At 45.6% G+C, this 19,541-nt stretch overlaps 1 protein-coding gene across 1 annotated transcript in view; it reads left to right on the top strand.

Moving 5' to 3' along the window:
* LOC104489503 overlaps positions 1-19,541 on the top strand; it is a gene marked incomplete at its 5' end in the record, with an annotated part of 37,525 nt that overhangs the window by 13,331 nt on the left and 4,653 nt on the right. The window contains 19 exons of the mRNA XM_010131670.1: positions 1,073-1,282; positions 1,506-1,576; positions 2,232-2,420; positions 3,052-3,159; positions 3,891-3,943; positions 4,107-4,225; positions 4,531-4,635; positions 5,501-5,598; positions 6,847-6,997; positions 7,111-7,224; positions 10,585-10,683; positions 11,707-11,835; positions 12,134-12,273; positions 13,346-13,472; positions 14,529-14,627; positions 15,183-15,233; positions 17,850-17,922; positions 19,244-19,315; positions 19,432-19,535. Of these exons, the coding sequence (XP_010129972.1) occupies positions 1,073-1,282; positions 1,506-1,576; positions 2,232-2,420; positions 3,052-3,159; positions 3,891-3,943; positions 4,107-4,225; positions 4,531-4,635; positions 5,501-5,598; positions 6,847-6,997; positions 7,111-7,224; positions 10,585-10,683; positions 11,707-11,835; positions 12,134-12,273; positions 13,346-13,472; positions 14,529-14,627; positions 15,183-15,233; positions 17,850-17,922; positions 19,244-19,315; positions 19,432-19,535 (2,112 nt within the window). The remainder of the gene's footprint in view (positions 1-1,072; positions 1,283-1,505; positions 1,577-2,231; positions 2,421-3,051; positions 3,160-3,890; positions 3,944-4,106; positions 4,226-4,530; positions 4,636-5,500; positions 5,599-6,846; positions 6,998-7,110; positions 7,225-10,584; positions 10,684-11,706; positions 11,836-12,133; positions 12,274-13,345; positions 13,473-14,528; positions 14,628-15,182; positions 15,234-17,849; positions 17,923-19,243; positions 19,316-19,431; positions 19,536-19,541) is intronic.

Raw genomic sequence — 19,541 nt, forward strand, 5'->3', positions numbered from 1 at the left:
AAAGAGTAGACAGATGGATCCAAGAGCCTGCTGAGATTTACTTTGGCATTACTATATTTATCCTCAAGTTGTGGGTGCTTTGGATTTGTCCAGGTAGTTCTCTCTTTTAAATGAAACAGAGAATATCTCAAGGTGGAAGGATCAGAGTGGTATCTCCAGCTCATCCCTGCAACTGTTTTCTCTTAGCAGCTAGAGAATTGTGTGAATAATCTGCTGATGTAACAGTGCTGTGCTCATTTCATTAACAGGTGGCGTGACATTTAGAACAGGTCCACCAGGACTTCCTGGAGAGCCAGGATGTACAGGACTGCCGGGACTTCCAGGAGATGCTGGCATGAAAGGTCAGTTTCAGAAAACTGTCACTCAGAAGTGGATGGTACAATCCCATCATCTTCATGGATCCATGTGAAATTTTGAATTTCATTTACCTCTGAAGCCATTTGAGTCCAGAGATCTAAGAAAATTCTTTAGGGGTAGCAAGATGTCTTCCTCCCCCTGCAGTACACAGCAGCTAGAAGAGCAGTGCACGCGCCTGTGCTGCACACCCGTGGTACCGCTCTGCAGCAGGGTGGAGAGCTCCACTGGAACAAACCATTATAACAAACTGGTAGGGTTTTCCTATTCTCCTGTTGTTACATTCAACACTAACAGTTGTTCTCAGAGAGAAGGTTCCTTCTGCAGATTTCACCACAGGAGCTGCTGAGTCTCTTTGCCACCCAGGCTGGTACGGAGCAGTATTAGTTTGAAGCTTATGTCCCTTTCTTCTGAGAAAATCTGACTTATCAGTAGAGTGACTGTATCCAAAAGGTTTACTAAAACTAGACTTGAAGAAATCAAGAGATTGGAACTGAACATTCCTGCATTTTCAGTCAAGTGTAGTCAGTTCTGATTCATAGTGTGACCACAGGGAATTTTGTACTGTGGAAGATCACCTCCAACAAATTAAGGCCATGATTCTACTGTTCCCTGGCCAAGAAGTGTTGGCCATACTCAGTAACAAACCTGCATAACATGTTAGTTAAGTTTGGGAATGACTTGCTATGCAACAACTAATGAGTGACTCTCCTTCTAGGTGATGAAGCCTTTGTGTGTACAGATTGCCGCTATCTTCCGGGGATGCCTGGTCTTCCTGGCTCTCCTGGGCCACAGGGCCAGGATGGCATGCCTGGTAAAGTACCTCAAGACGATTGGAAATACCAAGGATTTTGCTTTTAGCATGAGAATTGGGCATGGGCATGTCTGCAGCATGCAGTCCTTGAGCTGCCCCGAGGTTGTGATGAGTGTGAGAGCCTGGTGCAGCTCCATCCACTGATATGAGCATGAGCCCTGTAAGAGAAGTCAGAGTGCTGATAGATGTAGGTGTGGCCTGGAGCCAGGTCAGGCTGTAATGATGCAGTCGATGTAACAAGCAGAAACAGTCGATGCTGGGTGTGATCATCAGAGCTTGTGAAAATCCATGTCATTGTTTTCATTTTTCCTTACAAAACATGCTGTTTCTTCTGCAGGTAGAGAAGGAACAACAGGTCCAAAAGGTTCACTGGGTTCTCCAGGAGCACCGGGGTTTCCAGGAGCTCAAGTAAAGACCTTGGTTTTTCAGATTATTTTTCAGATCCTATGAGAATTATTTCAAAGAAACCTCATGACTGGGGTTACACGCGGTGTCATACGGGGTGATCTCAGCAGTTTTCCTCCTGTAGTAATGAACATGTCTGCATGGGAGGCCTAGGGAGAGTGTGGATATGGCTGACCTCACTTTCCCAGCATGCTTTCAGCTTGTACTGGTTTTGGCTGGGATAGATTACCCACTTCGTACTGGGAGGGGAAAGAAGGGAGAGGCAAAATTAACTACAAACCAACTGTAGCAGTTACAGTGTCCCTGGGGAGACATTCCCATGTGGAGAAGAAATCTCTAGTTAGATTTCAAGGTACTTTCTTGTCCTTTTTGTGCCACCAAAGCACAGCCAGGTAGCTAACAGTCTGATCTATTAAATGATCCTGCATTATTCCTGTTTATAATAGCATAAATGATATGATAATCAGGGCAAAAAGGAGTAGTGGCAGGAGGAAACGAATAAAAAAGCCCACCCCAAACCCCTCTGTTCATTGAAGAGTGCCGATTCAGTGAACAGAGGTGAGAATAAAGAGAACCAGTCTCAGGTATTCCATTTTAGAAAAGAAAGCTTGAAGACAGTTGGCAAAGCGCTGAAATTCCTTTGATTGATCTGTTTCAGGGATCCCCGGGTTTTAGAGGAGATCAAGGACAAAAAGGATCAAAGGGTGAGCCAGGATACGTGTACCCAGAAGGACCGAAGGGTGAGCGAGGAGATCCAGGGGCCAGGGGCGACAAAGGAAGAAAAGGTTCAAGTGGATTCCTGGGAAGACCTGGCTCTGAAGGACCCAAGGGTGCTAAAGGGGAAGAGGTGGGTACGCACAGTCTGCAATTAATACAGAATTCATGAAACCCTGAGTCGGTTTTATATCTTGTACAACAGTCTAGTTTATCTGTTCAGATACTTTAACTGAATATCCTCTACCTGCAGCAGTTACAGGGCTGAGTATCAAAAGCTGGGAGGACTGACTGTAAAACTCGGATCATTAGGGCAGAGCTCTTTTTCAGCAGAAACAAAAAGTAGCAGTTCTTGGCGTTGTGTTGAAACTGTTAAAGTGATTCAGATAGATAGAACTGTCACTAAACCTGATTCCACTGTGTTCGAGGAGAATCAGAGCTGGGGTGGTTGGGTTTTTTTACCAAGCCTGTTTTAAAAAGAGAAAGTGTACAGTGTAATGGCACAGTGACTGAAAAACCAAGCTGCTGTATCTCTTTGTACTATTTCTCTCGTAATAGCTCTCTATTTGTAGCCATTTATGTTGAAATTTATATTCTTTTAATCACAACTAAATCAGAGGAAATATCCCTCTTGAATTAGCTAGCAGAGTTACTCTGTTACTAAAGTGATGCAAGATTATTGTCAGAGAGTTGGGCATTTTGTTGTGAAAGCTGGTGTGGAGAGCGAGTAATGCTTGGTGTACACCATGTGTAATCATTAACAGGGACAGGCTGGTCCAAAAGGAGACAGGGGACTACCTGGATTGCCCGGCAGTCTTGGTCTTCCTGGAGAGATGGGCCTTCCTGGACTCCCAGGATACGGACCACAAGGAGTAAGAGGTTTCAAAGGCTCTAAAGGAATGCCTGGTCCACCTGGATTACCTGGAGCAGCTGGTTTGTGACTTCCAATGTTACCATCTTTGACCAGTGTTAAAGAGTGCTGGATTGAAATTGCAGAGACAGATTGAGTCAAAGATACAATTTACGATACATAGCAAGTTTTTCTTGTGACAAAATTTTTCTCAGCATTGTTCCAACTTTGTTCCCACCGGAGATAAGGTCCTGAGGTAACTGAGGTTGGAAGGGCCGCTATGAGGTCTGCAGTCCAAACTCCTGCTCAGGGAAGGGTCAGCAAGGCAATATGCAGCTGGGCCTTGAAAACCTCCAAGGACAAAGGCAAGCTGTTCCAGTGCTTGACTGTCCTTGTCATGAAAAAAAATCTTTACATATGCATCCAGTCATGTGTGGGCAAAGTCATCAGGAGAAAATAAGAAGAGTTGAATCATTTTTGAGTGCTGAAAACATACCAGTGTATATATTTATGAGTAAGCGTCCTGTGAAAGGACTCAAGGCTGGACAGCAGATGTAGGCATGGTTTCTGTAAGAGAATTCCCGTTAAATCTGTATGAAGAGGAGCTGCAGATTAAGTGTTTCTCAATTGCATCATTTTCCTGATGCCACTGAGCTTCCTGTTCGGGCCTCCACTGGGCTGTGGGAGGGTGAGAGGGTGAGAGGGAGACTGCAGCCAGCCTTGGGGTCAGAGAAATTCTCTTGCTTTCTGCAGGCAGGATCTGAGAGCTTCCCAGAGCCTGCTGGAGCTTCAGAAATATGGGAACGGTAGCAGACTGCTTGTTTAGCCAAGTGGATTAATCACTAGTATTTTCAAATGCTTAGGATTACTTATTGGCAAACTAGAATCCTTTTGTAATCTTTGGTTATGTATTCACTGCAGGGCCAAAGGGCGAGACCGGTAGGGTAACTCCATTACCTGCATTGCCAGGACCTCAAGGGCCAGATGGTTTACCTGGACCCCCCGGAGTGCCTGGTGAGTACCTCTGCACCACCTACAGGAAAAGCCAGAGGTACTCTGATGGAGAGTTCTCCCCCAGCTCTGGCCAGGTAAAACTGTTGGGTCACTTCGAACTGCCCGTGTGGTACAGAAACTGTGGGATCAGCTGTAACATTCCCTTTCAAGGAAACTGGGGGAAGTGGATGTGCATGGGAAGGGCTCCCAGGGCAATGTCTGCAGTGGGCAGTAGGGCAGAGACTGCGAGCAGTCCTATGCCGTGTTCTGTGTTCTGTTATGTTCTCATATAATCTATGATGGAGTCCTAATTAATAATGATGGTCTATAAAGCACTAATCTTAGATGTTGACGTTCTGTGGTTAAGATGCATCACAGTTTGTTTATTGTTGTTGTACAGGTAGGGTTGGAGCAAGAGGCCAGCCAGGTGATTCAGGACATCCAGGGCCAACGGGTGACACAGGCTTCCCAGGACTTGGGTTTCCTGGAAACCCAGGTTCAAAAGGTAAAATACTTCTTGATCTTCTCAAAAAAAAAAAAACAAACCCCAAACCTCGAAGGCAAAACCACAAAAACCTACTACCTTTTTTAGTCCACACTAAAAACAAGCAATAGGTTAAACAGTAATCACTGAAAGTTACACAGAGAGGCAAGTGCTTTTAGCACTCTTATAATTCACTGCCTTAAGGCTTATAAATGGCAAGTTTGAAATACTTTGAAGTATTTCAGAGAATCAAATCTCAAAGCTGGCAGTAGGAAAATATTGTAAAAGCCACTGATGCTTCCTGCAACACTGCCCAGACAGGCGCAGCTCCTCCGAGTGCCACTCTTACTGCAGGAGGATCCTCTGTACCTGGGCACGTGCTGCTGAGACAGGGCTGTGAGAGCATCAGTCTTTGCTGTTCATCGGTTTGGGAACGTACAATGCAACACCCGCTCTGAGGGGCGGGTAGGAGAAAGTGTTCTGAATACTGCGAATCTGACTGTTCCTCATGCAAAGTCATAACCCCTGTGGGCACTGGAAATAAGAAATGCTTATAATCCTGTTGGGACAGGGTGGGGGCGGAAAAAAGACGGCACTGATACTAAATCTGCTACTAAGCTGCTCATTAAAGAAACCAGCAGGGAACTGACATCAGAATAGCTTCACTTTTAAAAACAGTGCCATGTTAACTGATTTGAAGTGAGTCCCCAGGCAGTGTCACAGTCCCCGCTGAGCAAACGGGTGAGCATGGGGTGCAGCGTGTCCTGTCAGCTCGACATCAAGATGCCGTCCTCAGCTCGTGTAAACTACTGCTGCCAGAGGCTCTTAAAGAGCCCCCCCCAACACCCGCTGCCACGTTTGAACAGCTCTGCAATTCCTTTTGCAGGAGAAAAAGGCCTTGCGGGAGGCAGAGGGGCGTCAGGTTGTGAAGGGAAGACGGGAGATCCAGGCCGGGCTGGAAACCTGGGGCAACCAGGAGAAAAGGTTTGATTAGAAATAAAGCACAGACTTCCCAAAGGTCCCGTCCACCCAGTGCTGCTCTGAGCGAATAAGCTGAGGAGGGTTAAGGGACACGTGTAAGCGCCTGCATTTCCTGGGCAGCGATGCCCGAACAATGAAATTACATTCTTCGTATAAAAAGGGGCTAAAGCCAAACTTCTGAATTTGGACACAGGGTTTCAGAACTCCAGATGTTTGGGATGGGCTGGCACTTCAGTTTTCAGAACTCAGGAAGAATACTGCATTGCTTACAGCAAAAAATAAGGCCACAGCTCCTGAAAAGCCAGCTGTTCAGAAACTGCAGGTGCGCGTGTATTTGATGGAGTCACCGACGAGTGCGTTTAATTTAGCAGCGCTCTGCTGCACCGCCGCACTCGGGAAGCAGGCTGGAGGTAATGCTGCAGCCCCCCTGCTGGTGACCGGGAGCTGCACTACTGATGGCAGATGTAGATGTAGGATTCTTGACTCCTCTGTACCCAGGGTTCAAACTGGAACAAAAGAGTAACGCCTAAATGCTTTGAAAACATGACGTTTCTTTCTGTGTGTGCTTATGTCATTCTTCTGGGTGTTTTTTGATGTGTCAAAGTGTGGGGCTTGAGGTTGTGGATTTTTTTTAATTATTGTTGCTTAATCTGCAGTGCTACAGACAGCTAGATGTGGAGTGGACTTTGTGGTCCAAGTGTATCACCAGTGACTGGTACAAGCTCAGCTCTGCTCACGTGCTTCATGAACATACTGGTTTTCTGGTACCTAATGCTAGTACTGAAAACAGCCAGTCAGCCAAAAAAACCACTAACTTAAACTTTCCATTCAGAGAATAGACTTGGGATATCTGTGATAAAACTAGTCTTCATGGAAACCATGTTCAGAAGAATGACTTAAAAAAACAATGACTGAGTATTCAGAGACATACCTGGGTGCTGACCTTGTTTATTTAAATAAGTATTTTGATAAAAATATGACTATCGTCTAAAAATAAAGGTGATGTTGTGTTTGCACAAACTTCAAGTTTTCAGATACAGGTCCAAAGGTTTTGGCAGCTACAGCAAGCGCCGCAAGGCGGTGAAGGCTAAATGGAGGGAAGTGTCTTGCATCGCTCAGTAGCAGTTTCTTAGAGTTAGGAGACAGTCCAAACCTTGTCCAGACAAATTATTCCTCTGGGATGGAGCCTGCAGCTGGAACACTGCAGGTCTGCAAAGCATAGCGACTTGCTTACGTTTGTCTGTGTTGCAGGGTGACCCAGGCATGGTTATTCCTGGAGAGCCAGGTAGAGTGGGTTCACCAGGAGGTCATGGTGTCCCTGGCTCAAAAGGTGATGCAGGATTTCCAGGACTTCCAGGCCTCCCAGGGCATGCTGGACACGATGGTGTTGATGGCCTCAGAGGTACAGCTGTCAAACAAGCTCAAGGAGCACAGCAAGCTCGTTTAAGGAAAGAGAAGCCAAGGCAAACAATGCTCACTCCAAGTCTGAAAATTCTACTTAAATCCTTCTTTTAGGAGATCATGGCTCACCTGGAGTTCCTGGAGTTCCAGGTTTTCCAGGGAAACCTGCTGAGTGTCGTATTGGCCTGCCAGGTCTGTCAGGTGGCCAGGGAGCTACAGGCCCACCAGGTAGGACCTTCTGGATCCCATCTGCCATTTGGCTGGGTGGGTCTGGTGTTTGTCCCTGCCTTCCAGTGGCCTGAGGGAGCTGAAGTTGTTTCTGGCTATTGGTTACAGGATAGGAGGCAAGAAAATGTGAGCTCATTTAAAAGATGTATTTCCTGCTGTTGCTAGGAAATACATGCCTGGATTACAACGGATTTAAGATTCGATTCTGTTGTACAGTGTAAAGAGTAATCCCAATTTGGCCCAAATTATGCAGGAAAAGGAGATTTCAGTCATGCCTCCTGGATGGGGCTGAACTTGGATTCCTTGGTGCAATGCACTTGATAAAGAAAGGTAACAGGAAGAGCTGAGCTAGGCAGAAAACCAGTCTAGAGTCCCAAAAGTACCCGCACATACTGCTTATGATTCTTCTAAAGGAAACACACGCGGGTACCCAGCACAGTCCTCTTCCTATGCGTGATCTCAAAGATTATTTTTGGTAGTGTTTTTGTGTTGGGTTTTTCTTCTTTTGGGAAAGAACAGAGTCATCTAGTCTTGCTTTTTTGTTTCTTTCCTTTAAAAAAAACCCCCAACCCACAGCTCTCTTAAGATTTCCTGAATACGTGTGTTGGCTTACATACAGATCTAGTGTTTAGCCCTCAGACAGGCAGTTAGAGTGGAGTTTCATGCTCACAATGGCAAGAGAGAGATGACGGTTTGTTTTCCAGACAGAGGAACCACACTATGCTGTCGTGCATTTTTCTTAGGGGGAAGAGGTTCACAAGGACCAAAAGGAAATCTAGGTCCTCCTGGCTTGAGTATCCCGGGAATCTACGGACATCCTGGAGAACCTGGATTAACAGGTCTCCAGGGAAATGCAGGATTACCTGGTCCCAAGGGACAGTCTGGAAGGCCAGGAATCACTGGTGTGCCAGGTAAGGGTTCTGCAAATACTTGTTTTGACGTAGAAATTAAGCCAGTTTCCTCACAAAGGTGTCCGTCATGCTTTCCAAATGGAAGATTCTGAAATATTTTTCCATCAACAGCTTTTATATATCATTGAGATCTCTACAGAAAGCAAGTAAACCCTAAGTGACAAGCAATTCTTGACGCTGTCATGACACCGTACTGCATTTTCTGTCTCAGTCGTATGAGAACAGAGGGCTGCCTCACGTCAGTTTTGTACAGCAATGCCCTTGCAGTAGGACGTAGTTAACATTCATAGCATCTCCCCAGCGTAGTGGAAGTGTGAAGCATTTAGATCTTACTCAGATAACTTGTTAATGCACCTTCTGTGTCTCAAAAACCAAGTTCAGCTCTGGAGCCCGACAGAGCCGGGTCAGATCAGGCTCTGTCGTATTGACCAGAGCTAACTTTAAGGAAGTCACGTAATCCCTGGAGGGTTATTTTTCAGAAATGTGTTCAGATTCGATTTGTAGAATAAAAGAAATCAGTTACATAATGCTTCTTATCTCTAACAGAGGTTTTTCTTTACTATCAAACCCGTCATTCTGTGGGAAGGAGATGGTACATAGCTTTTTAGGTATGAAACTATGATAAATGTGAGGCACTTCACTCAGTTACGCAAATCTGCACTTCTGATGTAATTTGGGGGGAGTTGCCATGTCCCAGCTGGCCTTAACTCCCGAGCCAGGAAGGAGTGTCTTTGCCATACATCCATGCAGTCCCTGCATGGCTGGGTATCTCAGATACGTTATCCTCACTGATGGATGCTTCAGTCATGGGCAGAAGCTGTGGCAGCTACTGATTGAAGTAGTTTGGGGGTGTAAGTGCTGTTCCTGTGGTTAAAGACTGGAAACTGCCTTGGATGGTATGTTGTAGAAACAGAAAAAATAAAATAAGGAATGCAACATATAAATGACAGGCACATGAGTCATTTTCTGATGTGCTGTTCCACTGATCAACCGCTAACAAATATGTTCCTATTGCTTCAATTCCTCAGGCTCAAGGGGAGATCCAGGTGCAATGGGCCTGTTAGGAGCTCCTGGAGCCCCCGGCATGGCGGGAAGACCAGGCAACCCAGGTCTCAGAGGCAAGTGGCCATACTAACTGCCTTGTTATTGCTTAGAACACAGGCACTCCCGCACTGGAGTAGTCTTGTGATCCATCGTGATGTATCCTGAGCATCAGTGTCGTAATGGAATTCCTTTGAGTCTTGGCAAATCTTTGCCTTCTCTGTATGTACAGTCTGCAGACTGTGACCACGTTATTTTGTTTCTCTTAGCAGTTTTGAACTGCCACCTTTTCTAGTTCATTGGTATTTGTAAAAAGTGGTTGGTGATTAGCTAACTGAAGAGCAGAGAGCTTTTTTGCTCAGTTTACCCATCCCATTCCTGTTCCAAGTATCATCATAATATCTATTCCACAGATATACATGTGTATAAGAAATAATTACTGTCTTTAGCTATAATCTATGCTTACAGATGTTTTATTGATGATTGGAGTGATTAAGAAGCCAGTTTAGGTTGTTGATTTGGAATGTATGTTTACAGATGTAGTTGCCCTTGAAGCCAGGAGTTTCATGGCTTCCTTTATGCTGTCGTCTAGTCAGGTCTCCTCAGAAAACTTCACTGTATTTTCTTGCAGGTTCTCCTGGCTTCCCAGGACTGAAGGGAAGAAAAGGGTTTCTTGGAGCAAAAGGTGAACCAGGTGATAAAGGTTTTCCTGGACCATCCGAGACTTTGGTTGATATTGGAAATAAAGGAGAACGAGGCTTAAAAGGTACCACTTCCTTGTTCCGTCACGCACAACCTCTTAGGGGTGTCATCTCTGTGGTAGCTTCAGTGGACTCTCAAACATGGAAGATACTGACTTTACTACTGGGAGTATTCACATGGCTTTGAAATACTTACTGCTGCTCTCTTTAACTGCCCGTGTATTTGTGGGGCAGTTGGCTATTACACTGAACATTTATCTCCATTTTAACAAGGCCCTATTCCTTAAAAACATTCCTATTGCACTGTTACACCAATAATAATAATATGCCGGTAGTAGCGAGTGGTTCTTGTACAGACATGCTGTACGGTCATGGATTCACACAGTTAGTAGCCCGAGAGCACAGAAATGGGTGCGCTGTGTTTTTGCAGAGTTTATGTGGACGGCCTGTACAGGAGTTGTACATGCTTAACTACCGCTGCCTGGCTTTTGGGGTAGACAGTTCCCTGGGGAAGCTTCCAGAGACTTCCTTTTGTCTCCACGGAAGAAATACAGAAGGCTTTAACTGCGAGCTCGTGTCCTGCTTATGCATGTTCTCAGAGCAAAAATCCTAGCTCCACTAGCTTTTAAGAGTTATAAAACTTTAAAGAAAACTTACATTCTAAGACGTTGTTTCGTAATATGTTTCAAAAAGAAACTCTGTTTCAGGATTTCAAGGGAGAATGGGACCCAGCGGAGAAAAAGGAGATGCTGGTGTGCCAGGTCCTCCAGGCCATGACGGGTCTGAAGGAGTACCTGGCCTGCCAGGTAGGGGATACGTATGATATACTATACATATAGTGCACCAGGTGGAGGGCAGAGATAATATAGCCTCTGTGCCAGCACAGAAATTCGGCTCCAGCAGCAGCTCCACAGTCTCTGTACTTAAAGCTGAAGCTTTGCTGAAGATTCTGAGACTGAGCAATTTCAGAAGCTGCTGTTGGACAGTCACAGCAGCTACCATCAAATGATTCTCTGTTTTCTTCCAAGTACAGACCATCATTTGGGGTGATAAATAGAAAATAATATGAAATCCCAAATAATAATAACTTTAAAATCTAAAAGCCAATGAATAAAAATTGGTATTTATAGATGTTTGAATTTCCCATATTATAAAAAAGAAAATTCTGAAATACAAACATGACAGTTGTGCACGAAAACATTTCAGAAGCTTCTCGATTTCAGACTGAAGTTATTTCTCTTGTCAAAGCCTGCACGTTTGGCTGATACTTTGAAAGTTACCAGATCTTCAGTGAAATGCAGGCTTAAAAAGAACCCACATTAAACTCTAAACCTCCTGAAGCAATTCACGCAGGTGTGCTCTGCCATGACCATCACCCAGTGACACAGGCTGACCCTTGAGTGAGACAGTGCACCTCTGGTTTCTAATGAACACTAACATTTTGATTCTTTGAGACAACTTCTTTCTAGAAAACCATATGACACTATAATGGGATACATAAAGCTGGTGACAATTAGAAATAATTTTACCCTGGCAATCAGAAGGCCTCTGCTCGTGCCAGCAGTGCCCCCTGCTCTGTGTCGGTACAGCATCACCGCTGCACGCTATCCTTAGCAGCCTACCTGGTCGCTGCAGTGTAGCCATCGTACAGGAAAAACTGCAAATGCTCCACTCCTCCCTAACTTGTTATGGGAGAAAGCTTTATTTATAAAATAACTGGCTGCATGGCAAGGTGTGCGGTAGAGTGTTCTGTGGTCACAACAGCTCCACCAGCCAGCCAGAGTCTAAAGCAAATGTGTGACAATGACAGCTATTTCTTCATCTTGCAGGTGACAAAGGATTTATGGGCCTTCCAGGGATTCCTGGAGGACAAGGATTCCCGGGAGCACCAGGAGACAAAGGGGACATGGGCATTCCAGGTCATTTTCTGTCGAGCCGTATTACGAATGCATAGAGCGGTACTGAAGCATTTGCACAGGTCTGAGCAGTTGGTGTGAGAGACCTCTCCCCACCCAGCATTTGCTTGACTTGCAGAATGCAGATCTCCCTCTCTCAAAGTGAAACGTAATTTAATTTAAATTTGGCAGATGTAAGAACTTCCTTTTAATGTGTTTAGAAATAGAATCCCCGGCTGTGTAAGTGCCCTTAACATGGAATGAGTGGCTGATGAGTAGACGAGCAGTAGCTCACCAAACCCCGGCTGTGGTGTGCAGTTATGGACTTTTAAGAGTGGCATCAGTGTCTGTATTTTTCCAGGTCCAAAGGGACAGAAAGGATCTCCAGGCTTTCCAGGACCATCAGGTGACCCTGGTCCACCAGGCTATGGTGGCTTTCCAGGTGACAAAGGAGCTCCTGGGTACCCATCCGCTGGGCCTCCAGGAGAACCCGGTCCAAAGGTATAGTGGCAGTGAAACACTGTCATATTGGGCGATCGGCAGAGCCTTTGACTATAGAAACAGCAGCACGTAAGCAAGAGCTGCACTTTGCAGAAGTGGACGATTTGTTAGTGACCAGAACTACGAAAATTCTATTGTGTCCTTACTTGGGAGACGTTTGGGGGTTCTTTATATTTCATTTTTTCTCTTGGTGCAAGAATTTCTTACTTGTAAAGATGAAACGTCTTGGAAATAACTTTGTTTCTGTGAAAGTTTCTAATCCATTAAGAATAAAGACTTGCACTTAAGGTCAGCGGTAGGAATATTTGTACAGAAAAGCACAGAAAAATGTAATCTAGCACATGCAAAAGTTTTGTCATGTCAATTTTCACTGTTGGTTTTTGACAGTCTAGTACAACTGTTACACAAGACGAGTCGGTTTCTTTCTCAGCAATGTATGTTACATCTGTATACCTTATGGTCAGTAATAGATATTGCTAAGAGGAAAACACTTGTCTTTTAAGACAGGTTAATTGGGTACAAGTTTACTCCACATATTCTGGTTGTTGGGCAACTGGGAGTGTTTTTACATACGTGATTAGCTGAAATATGAGGTGGAGGCTTTAAACTGCACTGTAACTCCCATAACCTGTCCACATAATCTGTTTGTTTTCTGTATTAGCTGGGTAGCCACGATGAGATTACTGCTGTGAAAGTCAGGAGGAAGTCAAGGAAAAATCCCCATTTCAGTATTTTATATAGCTGTAAGGAACGTACGTCTGGATCAAAAGAGGAGCTGTTAGAAAAAACTTGAAGGGAGATCCGTGTCAGTGAAAACACCAAAAGACTCGAGTTGGGTTGTACAGATTAAAGACCTTTCTTTCCTAGCTGTGCCTAAAGGGTCAGTGCTATTATGAGAAGACTTCATATAGGTCTACTTTGGTTTTTGTCTGGAAATCATAATGAACCTTGATTACACTTACTTAACCTTTAAAATTCCGTGTGATTTTTTTTCTGCTGTTCAGATACGGAATGTAATGTACTTAATGTAACGTGGAGGATCACCTGTTTGTGTGCAACTGCTGTTCCCCAGGGAGATCCAGGCCCTGCCGGAGATTTGGGCAGCAAAGGAGAAAAAGGATCCCAAGGTCATCCAGGACAGAGAGGAGTTCCAGGAGCACGTGGGACCAGAGGGGAAACTGGAGGCACAGGAATCCCAGGTGTGTTTTGTTGCGGAGGGGTGGTGAGACGTCAACATGCCTCTAGAAGAAGATAATTTCTCGGCGATCTGCACAGGGTGCCTGCAGGGTGGCACGTTTATATCCAACGGCTGTAACCTGCGCAGCTCCCGTGTGCCTCCAGCACAGCCAGGCTACGGGCAGCTGGAGACTGCCCACAGCTGCCCGGAGTGGAAGAGCTAGCACAGCTCCCAGACCGAGTCTGGATCTAGAGATAATGCCTTTTCTCCTCTGCCACACTCTCTCATCTTGCAGGGAAGCTTGCACCTCCTGGAGATGCTGGTGTGAAAGGACGGCAGGGCCACCCAGGACAGCAGGGTGTTCCAGGCCCCCCTGGTACGGTACAGAGCATCCCTCCCACGTCGTGCCCCTGGTCTGTTGTTCCCTTGGTAATGAGGCAGCTGATTCTGAGCTTTTGAGTATTTAGTTGATGCAGCTGTAATCTCTGTTTATGTTGGTTCAAGGCTTTGTTTGCCTTCTCTGGTTCCAGCTAAGGACTTTAACAGTCTGTTCTCAGGCTGCCTACAGGATAGCTGGATGTACGCAGCCACAGAGAGGTTAGGCAAAGCCGACTCAATTAGAGCATCAGTCCCTGTCTCCAGAAAGAGCCTTGGAAGCTCACACATTCATCATCACAAATTGTGATGTTGTGGTTTTGTAGACTTCAGTGAACTCACACCAACTCACCAGCAGGGTTAGCAAAGATCAGAATCTACTCCCTGTTCAGAAAATCCTTGAATGTGTCCTAAAGGTAGGGAGAGAAACCATGCTGCCTGCATGGGCTACCACCAGCGTGGCTTCAGTCAAAAGCAGGGTCCTAAAATGTCTTGGGCAGACAAATAGTGGGGGTCTTAAATTCATCAAAGTCCAGTGAGCTTGATAAAATTGCACACTGCTCTTCGCAAATGTTTATAGACCAACCCAGTTCCATCAAGGGCCGAACTAATTAAATTTTAGTAAAGGGGGCTTGTATCTCCTCCCTTTGAAATGCAGAATAGTAGAAGTGAAAATTATACTGTGGTCTGTTGTAATTCCCAGGTGCTGCTGGAGACCCTGGAAAAAATGGTCCTGTTGGTGAAAGAGGTGACCAGGGTCAGGACGGTATGCCTGGTCCCCCAGGAGCAAAGGGAGAACCAGGTAACACCAGGGAAACATTATCCTTCGCTCCTACAATTGCTTTTTTTCCCTAGTTAAACTAACAAAGGTTATTTGGGAAGGATTAATAAGGAGCTGCTGTGGAGCCAAAGATAAGTTGACAAGTGGAAGGTTTCTCGCAGGTTTTCCCATGTAAGTACCAGTATGTGCTGTCAACAACCCGAATCCGTATCACTGTGAAGGTATCTTCTGTTTTAGGTATTTGCTTTTCTTTTGTTTCTCTTAGTTACTAACTTAAATGCAGATTTTTATTCTGCTTTTTTAACTCTGACAAAAGACGACGTTTGTTATTGTAGAATATACTTCAAATATGATTGATCAATAAAGAGTTCCTACTATAAAGGAAAGCTTACAAATGTAGTTTGTGCTTGTGGATAGAAGAAATGGAAATCATTGAATACATTGTGTTTTACATACAACTAAAATCCCCATTTTGGCTCAGTGAATTCTGAAGAAATGTCTGAAATATTAGACAACGATGATGTTTTCAAACAATTACTCAGGACTTTGAGTGTGACGTGACCTACTATTTCCTAGGAGCACCAGGGAGAGGATTCCCTGGCCTTCGAGGTGCTCCTGGTCGTGGAGGTGAGTTGTGTCTTCAGAAAGCAAAAGCCTAATTTTTAAATACCCAGATGATTAACTTCATCTTTAAGTTGGCACCTTCTTTTTGGTGCTTGAAACAGCACTAAGAGTGTCGGAGGAAATCGGGAGTGATTCTGCGCTTTTGATCAACGAGATGGTGCTCTGTATCAGATATCAAGAGTTCTTGCTGGTAAAGTTCAGATTCTTGTATCCGGGGGACGCAGCAGCTCACCTTTGTGGCTTTGTGAAGGTGACATGCACCTTCTAGAGCTTTTGATCTTATTTTGGTACATAACTTGATTAACGGAGAATGTTCTAATGAAAACAGATGCAGCTGGATTCTAAGCGTCCTCTGAGAAAGCTGCAGCGATGGCGTTTTCCCTTTGCTCGTCTCCCCTTTTGTATCGATGAACAGTTAGCTGAGGGGACTCTTCCTGTGTTTCAGGTTTTGCATTTTATTTCTGGTACTGGTAGGAATCCACTGATCTGCTTTACTTTCAAAAAAAAAAACCTCTCTCTTCATATCCCCCACATCGTCCTGGTTTGAGGGAGAACAGAACGTTAGCAGATGATGCGCTCGGAGATCAACCTCAGGGCGGTACCCTGTTGGAGCAGTCTCTTTCCTTGTTGTACTCATACTTCTAGCTGGCAGGCAGCTTAAAAGGATTTGCCAGCTCTGCTCTTCAAAGAAGCTCTTCTCCTACTTGTGCATTGGGAAATGCTCCCTGCTCTGGTCTTTCTACCCTCCTCTCAAGCTCATTCCTTTGGTTGAGCAAACTCTGAAGTGGAATATAAAATAAGCAAAAATCATTTAAAGACCAGAGTGGTGTGTTCGCTGCCCTGCAGCAAGTCCTGTCTCCTCACAACTGTTCTCTTTTACAGTAGCAAGGTGGCTTTGGGGACTTTGCCCTACTCAAAAACCAAGGCTGAATTCCACCTCTGTGGTAGAGCGAAGGCATGTACTCCGTGTAGTTGCATCATCTGACCGTCCTGACAGCTCTCCCAAATGTATTGCTTCTGCTCTGCAGGAATCAAAGGGGACATGGGGCTGCCTGGTTTTCCTGGGCCACCAGGTATGAAAGGCCATCAGGGGGATCAAGGACCCGTTGGACCTCCTGGATTAGTGGGGTTACCTGGATTTCGAGGCGCCACAGGCATGGCAGTTCCTGGCCAGAAAGGGAGGAGAGGTGTAGCTGGTGCAGATGGAAGACCAGGTGTGTGGTTATAACTCCTTACTTATCTGAAATGAGACTCCGAAAGCAGAACGCGGCCTGTCCAGAACTGGACAGGTTGAAAGGGTTTCGAGGTTGAAAGGGACCTTCCCGAGAGAGAGCTGTGGAGTTAAACGGGTAGTTCCCTCACTAGCTATTGCCGTGTTACCACTGCAAACACCATGTGCTCTGTGCAGCATGATGTGAATTAAGAGCGTGCTAAGCTTTGTGGTCTACTCGACTGCAGTGTTCCGCTGTCTCCCCACATGGTCTGTAGGGCTGCGGAGACCCAGCTTTAGAGAAATGACAAGGCATGAGTGTGGTGATGTGGTGCTGAGCGACATGGTTTAGTGGTGACCTGGCAGTGCTGGGAGAACAGTTGGACTCGATGATCTTAAAGGTCCTTTCCAACCCAAGTGATTCTGTGATTAACGACTACTGGAGGATATTGTGAAAACTCTAGTGCTATGGAGTAGTGCAGGGACTCGGCTCTGACACAGGGCCTCCTGTGAGCAGGCTGGGAAAAATGAGCTGATTTGTTAAAAAATGGGTCTATTTCCTTGGGAAGCTCGGAGGTGGTGACCACGAGTACCATTACAGAGCCATTCTGTGATTAACGACTACTGGAGGATATTGTGAAAACTCTAGTGCTATGGAGTAGTGCAGGGACTCGGCTCTGACACAGGGCCTCCTGTGAGCAGGCTGGGAAAAATGAGCTGATTTGTTAAAAAATGGGTCTATTTCCTTGGGAAGCTCGGAGGTGGTGACCACGAGTACCATTACAGAGCCGCTGAATGTTGTACCGGGTTGTGTGCAATACCTGAAACGCTGCAGGCAGCAGCTTTCGCTCACTCTGGTGTTTCTGTACAGGTCCTCCGGGGTTTCCAGGGCCTCCTGGTCTTCCCACTCCAAGTGTGAAAGGAGCCAAAGGTGACAGAGGGGCAGATGGCATACCAGGGCCAGCGGGCCCGGCCGGCGACGGTGGACCTCCTGGTCCAAAAGTCAGTGGAAGGAATATTGCTTCTTTTTTACTCTGTTGTTAATTTGCTGTTACCATGAAAATAACACCCAGGACAATTAAAAAAAAAATGAAAACAAAACACCCCCACACACACACGTCTCCCAAACCCCCTTGTAATAGAGGAAAGCTGTTAAACGGGTGTGAATAGTGGTGTTCATGGACTTAAATGGACAGAAAAGAAATTTCTGGCACGTAATTTCCTGGGCTGTTTGGTGTTCCAGAGTAACACTGACAATGATGTGACTGTTTCAAATATGCTCACAAAGGGAGCCAGTACTTCTAGTTGTAACATGTTCTGTGAACGTAATGCTTTGAATGTTCTGAACATGTGCTGGAGAGCATGCAGGTGCTGCTTCCTCTTTATTGCTGGTGTCACCTGATTTACAGGGAACAGAAGGGCGATCCGGTTATCCTGGTGCTCGAGGGGACCCTGGATTTCCTGGATTCCCAGGTGTAAAAGGTACTTGTACACTTATCACATACCCTTCGGTGTGCCAAGTCCAGTCATTTACATGTGGCGTCACAGCATTGTTTGGGTCGTGGTACTCACTGTGGTCCCAGAGGTGGGAGGCTCCTCCATAGCAAGCAGGTCGTGGGTCAGCTGTGAGCGGAAGCGTTGCTCACTCAGCAGTTTCTCTGAGGTTGATGCTCTGGGCATGTCCAGACCGATGTTACAGTGAGGAAGGGATGAAATGTCCATGGTTGCCATTCTAGGCAAAGTCAAACCGAGTTTGTCCTTAGTGAGCGATAATGTGTAAGGACTTGGGGGCCAATCTGCTGGTGAGAAATGCCACCACGCTGCTGGAAGATGGGACTTGTTGGCAACCTCTGGGCTACAGAACTCAAGGGCGTTTAATCATAATTACAACACGGAGCACTGGGGCCTCTGTTTGCTGTAAGGATAGTCCAAATTATAACCTGATTTACCAGTTTATAAGCAGATGAACTGTTAAAAATATTGGCTTCATTAATTTCATATTCCTGGGGGTTAGTTGTATAAGTAGCTGGCTACAACCCCTTTTAATTTAGACGTTTTCCAGTGATTTAAACCTGATGCCAGTCTGTGTTACTCCAGTATCCTCATTTTCCAACTGGATGATTTGCAGTGACACACAACTGTCACTACCTGTTGAACCTCCTGCTTTGTGTTCTGTGCCAGTTATGGTGTATTGTCAGTTTGTCTGGATTTGAGAAGTCACCACGAATACAGTGGTATTCTTAAGCAAGAAGCTCTCATTTCACAGCATAATCAGTCAGATCTCCTGACCTGATGATAAAAACACTTTCTTTTTTTCTTTTTTATTATTTCCAGCAGAGCTGGGGAGAGTAATCTTACTGTAACCTCATATTTTGCACAGTGAAAAAACTACACAACCCTCCCAAGAGCCGCCGGCATAACTGATGGGAGGGTATAAAGGGTGCTGAACTGCTCAGCATCGCTGGAGGCGGCAGTTGACCTGCAAAGTTGGTGACGAAAACACTCAAGAGAAAAAGGAGATAGTCTAAAGTAGAGGTTTTAAGTGAGGTTTATGGGAGCAGCCACTATATGAAGATGGGCATGGAAACATCTTCTTACCAGCTGAGTGCTCGTGGTCTGTAAATTATACGGGAACTGCAGAGGTGTAGAAGCCCTCCTCCACATTTGAAGAGAGTCCACAGGCTGTGCTGCTCTTCAGGAAGGTTGAGTGGATCATGCAGGGCTCTGAAATAAGCCTCTGAAACTTTGACAGTTGTTTGACATTTTAAACCAGACAGACCTATCTTCAATATTCTTTTTTCAGGAGAAAAGGGTCATCAAGGACCCCCTGGACCACATGGTGCAGAAGGGCCGAGGGGACCAAAGGGCCAGCGTGGTAACCAACCCTTATCATTCCCATATCACTGACTTAGGTTGATCTGTTTGGTTTGGTAGCTTGTTTGCTTTCCTTTAATATAAAGCAACAGCTCTTCATTGTATTTGTGCTGCTAGGTCCACCTGGAGACCCTGGGAGGATATTCTCCATCCCAGGCAGCAAGGGTCCTCCTGGGCTGCCAGGAATCCCAGGATCACCAGGTGATCAAGGAATTCAAGGCATTCCT

Source organism: Buceros rhinoceros, unplaced genomic scaffold (assembly GCF_000710305.1).
Source record: "Buceros rhinoceros silvestris isolate BGI_N320 unplaced genomic scaffold, ASM71030v1 scaffold27822, whole genome shotgun sequence".
Taxonomy (NCBI): Eukaryota; Metazoa; Chordata; class Aves; order Bucerotiformes; family Bucerotidae; genus Buceros; species Buceros rhinoceros.